The following is a 9,628-nucleotide window of genomic DNA, read 5'->3' on the forward strand; positions in this document are numbered from 1 at the left end:
CTATCGCTATGTAAACCATTTATCATTAAACAACTGTGATTACGTTTTTTTAAATGAGTTTTAACCTAATGTCAACATTCTAATACGAATTGGTGTAAATCTGAAAACTATATTCGCTTGAAATCTGAGTAATCTACATAAATTCAAATGTCAAACCATTTTTGGGCCATATAGTGAAAGGTTCTAGGGTGGAGGGTGCTCTGTCATTGTATTCACATCTGTCTATGAATAACAGCAATATAGTTTGTGTGACAAGAACAAAGTGAGTGAAACCTTGAGCCCTCCTCTTGGTGTCTTAAATACCTAAATAAACAGATTCTTATTTCTTTATTGGCAAAAAGACTAATTTCCCAGTTTATTTTCACAAACCACACTGATGTGGCAGGCCAAACCTTGCCACCTGTTTGTCATCTATAAAATAAAATATGCCATATGCTCTCTCTATAGATGAGCCATTGCTGGTGGCATCTGTCCAGTCAGAGCTCTTAGTACTTGGAGTTCAAAGTGGGACTTTGAGTCTTCTGTCTTCTGCCAACCGGCCTGTCTTTTCCTTGGATTACAACTGGGCTCAGCAGAGGGTTTATTGGCTCAGTCCAGACTACCAAAGCATTCGCTGGGCTGACATGGCAAAGGGCTCCACTGCCAAAGGGACGCTCATCAAAGGTGACCTTCTAATTTGAGACCCGAAAATCAATCTGAGGACAATAATTTAATTATCTAATTCCAGGAGTGAAATCAGATTGCATTGCAATGGATTGGGTAGGTAAGAACCTATATTGGGTGGATGGACTTGTGGGACAGATTCGGGCAGTGCGGCTCAGTGAGAAAACACTCAAGTCTCAAGACTACACAGTGGCACTGGCTGAAGATCTCGAGCAGCCTCGCTCGCTCTTACTTTTACCACAAAAAGGGTGAGTTATCCAGTCAGGAAGAGTTTTGTTGTTAATGTAAATTTTCATATTTTCTCCAAATACTTGCAGGTTAATGTTCTGGTCAGAGATTGGCAGAACTCCTCAGATCCAGCGTTCAGGGATGGATGGATCAAAGAGAAAGGTGGTGGTGAGCAGCGGGCTCAGTTGGCCTGTTAGTTTGGCCTACGATTTCCTGGACGAAAGAGTTTACTGGGCTGATGAGAAGTTACGCTGCATCGGCTCGGCCTCCTTGGACGGATATGATGTCAAGGTGAAGGTCACCTGACACAGGCTTCCTATAATTACCGTGTCTAGACAGTCTTCATGCATGTTTATCAAATGTCGTAATTGTAGGGAATGTAAATTGAAATCCTCTTACTAGATTCTTCAATTAGCTGAGACTCCAAGCCCTTTCTCAGTGGCAGTCTTCAACAACCGCCTTTTCTGGTCCGACACAAAGCGAAGAACCATCCGCTCGGCTGATAAAAGCACTGGGAAAAACCAAAAGGTTCTTCTTAAAAGACCAGGACAGCCTTTTGGGCTTAAGGTTTGTTATGACTCTTCATTAACGCTGGACATTTAGAGTACAGTGTTTCTGAATTGTCCTATTTGTCAAGTGCGTCCAACATTTTCTCATGTATTTTTTTGGTTGTAACAACCGAAGCAGTTGCCTTGTGTGAATGGAGTAAGAAATGTAACTTTTCAAGGGATTCTTATTTGCAGACACTTACAACACTGCATGTCTCTTTCCAGCTAATGCATGCCCTCATTCAGCCCACAATAACCAACCCCTGTGACCAGCTGAACTGCTCCCATATGTGTCTTCTGACAAGTGGAGTGGGTGGGATGAAGCCAGCTGCAGTCTGCCGCTGTCCTAAAGGGCTGCTACTTTCTAAGGACCAGATCAACTGCGCTCTGCCTTTGGAATCTGCTTTCGTCCTGCTTCTGTCTCAGAAGATAGTGTATCAGGTGATGCAGCTCCAGAGATCGCTTTATTAAATGCTCCACATATAAATCTGTCTTGTTGTGGGTCAGTGATGTCACAAGCTGGGACTTGTCGCACTGAGTAACTAATGGCAAACTGTTCCCGAAATTAACATCTCAAATTAAGGTGGTACAATGTGTGCCACCCCATTTAGCGTTTATAGAAAAATGGGCCCCACTCAACATGCATGACTGTTCAGGAAAAAAAACATCAGTCAAATATGGTGATACAATGGGCCCATATTAAATAACAGATCTAATAAAGTAATCAGGCTTAAAGATCTTTTTGTGTCCTATAGCTTACTTCCCTGTTGAGAGGGGAAAAAGTTTGTATTAACTAAATTAAAAATTAACCTGTATCGGATTATTGTTAGGGAAACAGGAGAAAATAAAGTTCCTCTTAGTAGAGGAAAATGCATTTAAACCTAAATTTCAGGAAATAAGGTTTTGTGTACTATTTACTGTTGCATGTATTTACTTCTCTTTTTAAATCTTCAGGTTTACTTTAAGTCCTTCCGTCATGAAGGGGTCGGTCTTAAAAATATACCAAACAGTCGAGTTCTGGTTCTTCCTGGATTTTCTGAGGCCTCTCATCTTGATTTAGCCTTCCAAGACTTGTCCTTGTATGTGGCGGATGATAAACAAAGTACTGTAGATGTGCTGAAATTAAGTGGGCCCAGGTCAAGACAGGGACCGATACCAGCTGGTCGCATTATAAAACTGAAGGTAGGAAGAAGTTGCATTGGTTTTGTGATATAATGGCTGACCATTTTATAAGGCACTTAATTAAAATAAAAAAAGTTAAAAGTATCATGGAATTCATGACCTTAACAGTGATGTCCACGTATGTGGATGTCAGGTCTTCATGGTTTTTATTACCAAAAATAGTCACTTGCCCTATAATGTTCTTATAAATGCTTCATGTATTAGAATTAATACATTATTTTCTATTTCAAAAGGATGATTCTGTTAAGGCTCTGGCTGTTGACTGGGTGACCTTCAACATCTATTGGAGCAGCACCAATCGGCCTAATCTCCATGTGACCTCCCGCCAAACTGGCTTCACTGCCTCCCTGCTGCAAGTATCGATTAAGGTTGTACAACTTGCTCTCAGTATCACTCTTGAAGGTAAATGAGTGTCAATAGCCTCGACCGTTGGATCTTTCAGACCATTACATCCATAGCAGTGGATTCATCATCAAGTCGGCTTTGCTACTCAGCCTTTGTGGGTATTAACAGTCAGACTGAGGTGAGCTGTACTTGGATGGATGGCAGTATCAAAACAATACTTTGGACAAAGTCCACCATCCCCACATCATTGGTCTTCTCAAATAAAGGAACTACAGTCTTCTGGGCTGACACAGGTTTGGAGTTCAACGTGATATTTTGGCTTCTGTTTTTTTTCCTCCTTACTTCATTGACTTCAAGTTTTCCCTATCTAGGTGAAGGCCATATTTGCTCAATTGGAATTGATGGTACAGGCTACAAAGAATACAAAACAGGATCTGGTCTAATTACCTCCTTCACATGCACAGGGAATATGCTTCTTTGGATAACATGGGAAAAGGGTAAGAATGAACAGACGTGATTAATTGGGAAAATTGCAACAGATTAATTCCAATACTTGTCTGCAAGTGCAGTGGTTATTCATTAGGCAACAATTGCATCCATTTTCATAGCTTCATGATTCATTCCTTATACTAAATTATCAGCTCCTCCATAATGCATCTCAGCATGATTACCTTCAAGCAGCAGATGGCATTCAAAATTTAATCAATTAGTCAGTCAAGCTGATTTTGTTGTAACACTTACCATTTCTTACACCTTAAATGGGTTTCCCTATTAGCTCTGACAAATTTCTTTTGGGCAGGATAAAGTTTTTCAGTCCCCATTACCTATTACGAGCATAGCATATGTAAATTCATATTTGACTGATGGTTTTTTAACAGTTCTATTCTCAGTCTATTCAAATTCTGTTGCTTGGACATGTATGAATAGTCAAGATCTAACTTTTTATGTTTGTATCCAAACTAGATTCCACCAAAATGTGGTTCAGCGATGGATTCCATCCTAAACAGCTGTGGTTTGAGACAAAAATCAGGCTGTTGGAAATCAAAGCTTACAGTAATGACAGCCAGACAGGTGGGATAATTTGTATTATGTAATAGTTGTCTACTGGACAGTCATTCTGTATGTATACATACATAATGGTGCCTCGTGGCGTAGAGCAGTGTTTCCCAAACTGTAATATTCGGAGAGAAAAATTTATCTGAATATAATGATATTAAAATTGAACTATTACAAGGTTAAAATCAAAGTATGATGAACGTTAAATTATAGCTTATACTATTGCAAGATTCAAATTGAAGTCATTTTGTTTGTTTCTCGAACATGAACCAGAAGTTGTTTGGTTTCTAGGGCATCAACTTTTGGCGGTGTAAAGTCTGAGCACAATTTTTAATTTTTTTTGCGTAACGTGGAGAGATTTAAATATTTGGAGAAGTCATAAATTTCTGCGATTAACAATGGGACACTTATTTTTTTCATCACTCGAACTGGAAGTTGTTCAGGGTCCACAGACATTAGGTGAGTGTGAAAAGTGTAAATCTTGGAATAATTTTGGTGGTTTGTGATTCCTGCTGATGAGACTTTGTTTAGATTGACCCTTAATATAGGGGACAGTTTTAAATTAAGATTTTCAGATGGTGGTGTCCCTTGATATTTCTCAATGCAAAGAGTGCCGCAGCTCAAAATACGTTGCGAAACACTGATATAAACAAAAAATAACAAAATCCACCATTAAGCACACTAAACGGAGTGGCTTCGGCATGTTCCTGGATAAAGAGGAGTGCCTGGAAAGGGGCCTTTTGGACAGCCAGGCATAAACTGCCGGTGGCTGCTATCCCACTCAGCCCAGATCTCATGTCCCCTTATGATGGTTTTTGGGTTGGGCTCTCGCCATTTTCCCCCTGAATTTTTTTAGATTCCGTGATTTGTAAGTTATTTTGTATTTAGAGACCAAATTTTGTTAAAAGTAACAGCATCTTTTTGTTTTAATACCTGATAGTCAGTGCTAAATTACTTAAATCCTACAAGAGTTCAATTATTGATCTCCAATCTACAGGATCCAATCTTTGTGCTGACAAGAACGGAGGATGTGAGCATCTCTGCCTCCCCTATCCCAAAGGGCGCACATGCACATGTGCTCAGGGTTTTTACAGCAACAGTTCCACATCCTGTGCACCACAGCTCCAATGTCCCAAAGGAGAGCAAGCTTGTCCCGGCACCACCACCTGTATCAACAACGACAATTTCTGCGATGGACGTGTGGACTGTCCAGACCGCTCGGATGAAGACGATTGTGAGCTATAAAACTTCATGCTGGCTAAGTGTGCCAATATTCCACTTAGCTTGTCAAAATACAGCAGTGTTGATATCCTATAAGAGTACTGTTTTGGCTTGCAGTAAGTAGAACAAGCTATGTTGAATGTATTGTTATAAAAATATGAACTTCTCCTCTAGGTCCATTTTGGAAAGACTCCCCAAGGACAAAAGTCAATGATGACCATCTTCCCATGTCTCCACTCGCACCTAAGAACTCAAAGGACACTTCCTCATGTAGTGAACATCATTGCAGTGGCCATGGCAATTGTGTCCCTCAAGGCAAAACCATTCACTGTCATTGCATGGTCGGTTATCAAGGAGAGTTCTGTCAAGAGAAAAAAAATGGACGCAGCCATGCAGGTGTTATTTTGGGAGTTTGCTTGCTGCTTGCTGCCCTTGTGTGGGTTGCATTTATTTTGGTAAAAAGGTAAGGATATGCTTTGTTTAATAGGCAATTATGTCTATCTGTACCTACATTGGAAAGAAATGAATTTCATGAATTCCCTCTATAGTTTTTTTTTTAAAGTTTTGTTTTTGTTTGTTTATTGCACAGAAGACCATGGGCAGCATTCAGAGGTAGATCACCAGAAAAAGAAACATTAATGTCCAACATGGTGCTGCAATGTGAACACATGGAAGCAAACTATGAGGTAAAACCTGATGAGATGATGTACTCTATGTAGCCTTTCACCCAAGGTTTAGTATGTCGTGTAAATGGGCACTTTGATATTCAACTGTTTCAGGTTGAATTGAATTCCCAAAACTGTCTCTAATGTGCTGTTTTTCCCTAAATGGAAAAATCTAACTCATTACTTGTACCTTTTTATACTTGCAAAATAGAGGTCACTATTCCCACTCAAAAGGCATCCCCATCCTTATATTTTGCAGGAGCTTGAGTCCACTGTAGACTCGAAAAACCCCCCAGTAGCCTCATAGGAGTCAACCATCTGCTGCCAGATATTGGGGGTTATTGCTGCTTTGGATTTTAATGATCTAGACTAAAGACTGAATATGACGATGTGCCTGCCGTCAATATCTTTGTACAATAAACCTCTAAGAATGAAACTGCTACCTGTGCTATACTTATTCATTCATGAGTTGTCTGAAATGCTGACCGAACAAATAAACCACCATAATTAAGATAACATTTCCCAACATGCCCATGCTCGCAACAGCTGCCCTTAAGCACCACAGATGAGTTGTCATTTTGAAGGCCATCAAATAGATTTGAAGAGAAATATGACACTTGATTGAAAGGCTACATTTCTAGTTATCTGCTCCAAAACTCAGATGTGTATTTTTTTTTCACTCGATTAACTGACTGTTTGGTTGCATTCACACAGAATGCATAGGTAGACCGTATTGGTCATAATTCCACTAATTTGCTTCTTATAAAGTTACAGGTGAAAGTGAAAACAAAAGCTACAGGTTTTTTCCCCCTTTTAAGTGTTACTTCCAAATGGGGAGAACATGAATATGAAGTGTCCTAGTAAAAAACAAAGATAATGGTCATTTAAAATGCCCAATACTGTACTCTTAAGTACTGGTGTAATTCTGCACCGACTAAAGCTATTTGTTGGGTAAGTAATAAGTCCCATTCCAAGATTAGTTTCATGTCAATGCAAAAATCGCAGTTTTGAAAAACAAGGTAACACCAAGTTATTAAAAAAGCTTGCCATTTTATGTCAAACTCCAGAGGGCCTCAGACCTACCCACTACTCTTGTTTCAAACAAAGGGCCACTCCTTCACCAGAAAACAGGTAATGTGGGTTGTCAGAACCAGTCAAGTATAATCACACCTAACGTTTTGGTGAGAGAATGCTCACGCGCATGTGGAAAAACAAAATGAGGTTTAGGTTCTTTAACAAAGGGGGGCAAATAAAAGATGAGGGGAAAAAAATCTTTAAAAGGAAACCTAGGTTGATGTTACTGTTTGCTTAGACTTAACTAGAAGAGTACAGTGGCTTCTATACTGTGTGCCAAAAACACTTGGTAATAGAAATATTAGAATTGGGTGTTTTAAAATGGTCTCACACAATATTTATTTATTTTGTATGTACTTTTATTTTCATTTATAGTTTTGTAATTGACAATGTTTTGTTCAAATTTGTGTTTGAGTCAATGGCAAATCTTGATTGTGACCACAGGGCAGTGGTGTTGCGCCCCTCAAAGCTGCTCTTGTGTCACATTCTGCAAGAACGGGTAAATTTTCACACATCTGAGCGACACCTTCTCTCAAAGTCCTGGGAATGGCTTTTTGAACTTTGACGGTGGAATTTCAGACTGCTATCAAAACTAATCTTCCACAGCAGCTGACCGACTTCTTTCAAAAGCTCCCTTTTGGCTTGATCGTGACCTCACTAAAAGGATATGGAAGCGCATTGAAACCTGGGAACAGCGGAGCTTTGCCGAGGAACAGCTATGTTGGATTTCATCAGTCCTTGGGTGTTATGCCTGTCAATGGACACTTAAGGTAAGCTTTTATTTCACATTTTTTGGTGATTGGTGGTTATGTGTGATCAAATTAAAATTTGTAGTTGTGGGAACTAGTAGTATTACTATGTATGATATGCTTTGGTGGTCAGTTTTTCCAGCTTCCACCTCCTAGGGGAGGGGCATGGTCCTTATGACAATCACATTCATTTATTTTCTGCACCGCTTATCCTCACAAGAGTCACGTTGAGTGCTGCAGACTATTCCAGCCAACCATGGGCAGACAGCGGATGGCACGGATGCCAATCACATGGCACATGTAGCCATTCACACGCACTCATTTACATTGTTCCACCAGCCTACCATGCATGTTTTTGGGATGTGGGAAGAAACTAGAATTCCTGGAGAAAGCCCACAGGCCCGGGGAGAACACACAAAGTCCAGACAAGAAGGTCAGGCCCCAGCGGGGATTGAACACTCAGTCAAACTGTGAGATGGATGTGCTTTACCACTGAACTAATATTGTCATCTTTTATATGTATTCCATTTTGTGTGTGAAATATTGTAGTCATATAATATCCAAAATATCAAATTCTCTTTTTAATGGGTTTAGTGGAAATGCATCTGCTAGCGAAAAAATTGTGTAAAAAAAAGTATTAAATCAATCGATGGCTCTCAAATTTGATGAATTGTGACTTTGTTTTCTTGGTAAGTATATTGCTGTCCAAAGAATTGATAACTACAGCTGTACCTCTACTTAGGAAATTAGTTGGTTTCAGAACTTTTTTCGTAAGTTGAAAACTTCGTAAGGAGAGCAGTACTTTATATGTAAATTCTCTCATTTGTTCCACGGTCCTTTACACAATTACCAACTAAACCCTTTAAAAGTGTCCCAATTTTGTATGAAAGATGTGAGAAAATTATAAGAAAATGATTTATTAATGTCTTCAAATGAATAACAAACATGAAAAATCTATCCGTTAAAACAGGTGAACAAGAGAAAGCTAACAGTAGGTAACAGAGAGCACTCATTTAATAAACACAAAATTAAGAATTCAAACATTAAGAACCTACATTAACGTTTTATGATTTATTTGGAATTTTATTTCTCGCTACTGTTTAGACTTAAGTTGCCTTTCTGCAGTGCAGGTTGACGGACGCTTTGGGGAAGAAAAAAAACAATTATCCAACGACGATTGACTTTTATTAATGTTTCAATAATGCAACAGACAAACGTCATCAAACTGGGCGATCGCACGACTCGTGAACACTTTCTGGATGTTTTTTTTCTACGAAGACAGATGTTCATGAAATTTCTCCAGCATTTCTTTTATTTTTGCTGTTGGAATGCTCACTGCTTCCTTCTCATTATATTCCTGTTCTATTAACTCTAGTTCATTTAGCTCCTGATATTTCATTTTTGTGCCCCTAGACCAACTCGTCAATTTCCTCCTCGCTGACCACTTTTCATTCGCACTGGTAATTTTCTTAGGTGTGATGATAAAAACAGAAGAAGCTGCTTTATCCACACTTGGAAAAACTCAACAAAACACATTTTCAGATCTCCGTGACGACCAATGGCGGTCAAAAGTCAGTTAGAGAGAATCTTGAAGCATGTATAGTGGTTGTTGTGAGACAGCCTATGGGAGCCTAGTAGAGTCTAGCGGGATTGTAAAGTAAGAATCAATGCATCCGCGACAATTTCAAAATAAAATAACAGATTGGAAATGTATTGACGTTTGGGGGATTTCGTAACTTAAATCTTGTTTTCGTATCTTGAGGCACTTATTTGCATAAAAACCTTCGTAACCTAAAAATTTCATAGCTAGATGCATTCGTAAGTAGAGGTATGTATGACTGTAATTGCATTAAACATGTTTGTTAAAGATTACACCAATATTGTAGCCTTGCTGGAT

At 39.2% G+C, this 9,628-nt stretch overlaps 1 protein-coding gene across 1 annotated transcript in view; it reads left to right on the forward strand.

Annotated features, from left to right (window-relative positions):
- The window catches only part of lrp13b (low-density lipoprotein receptor related-protein 13 b), a 31,911-nt gene extending 25,561 nt beyond the window's left edge, over window positions 1–6,350 (forward strand). The window contains exons 37-50 of the mRNA XM_077622781.1: window positions 448–663; window positions 728–911; window positions 981–1,182; window positions 1,294–1,458; window positions 1,665–1,880; window positions 2,394–2,621; window positions 2,855–2,989; window positions 3,064–3,259; window positions 3,338–3,463; window positions 3,930–4,037; window positions 5,020–5,256; window positions 5,418–5,706; window positions 5,833–5,929; window positions 6,168–6,350. Coding sequence (XP_077478907.1) covers window positions 448–663; window positions 728–911; window positions 981–1,182; window positions 1,294–1,458; window positions 1,665–1,880; window positions 2,394–2,621; window positions 2,855–2,989; window positions 3,064–3,259; window positions 3,338–3,463; window positions 3,930–4,037; window positions 5,020–5,256; window positions 5,418–5,706; window positions 5,833–5,929; window positions 6,168–6,215 — 2,447 coding nt within the window. The 3' untranslated portion in view covers window positions 6,216–6,350. The remainder of the gene's footprint in view (window positions 1–447; window positions 664–727; window positions 912–980; window positions 1,183–1,293; window positions 1,459–1,664; window positions 1,881–2,393; window positions 2,622–2,854; window positions 2,990–3,063; window positions 3,260–3,337; window positions 3,464–3,929; window positions 4,038–5,019; window positions 5,257–5,417; window positions 5,707–5,832; window positions 5,930–6,167) is intronic.
- The last annotated feature ends 3,278 nt before the right edge of the window (window positions 6,351–9,628 follow it).

This window comes from Stigmatopora argus, chromosome 16, assembly GCF_051989625.1.
Source record: "Stigmatopora argus isolate UIUO_Sarg chromosome 16, RoL_Sarg_1.0, whole genome shotgun sequence".
Taxonomy (NCBI): domain Eukaryota; kingdom Metazoa; phylum Chordata; class Actinopteri; order Syngnathiformes; family Syngnathidae; genus Stigmatopora; species Stigmatopora argus.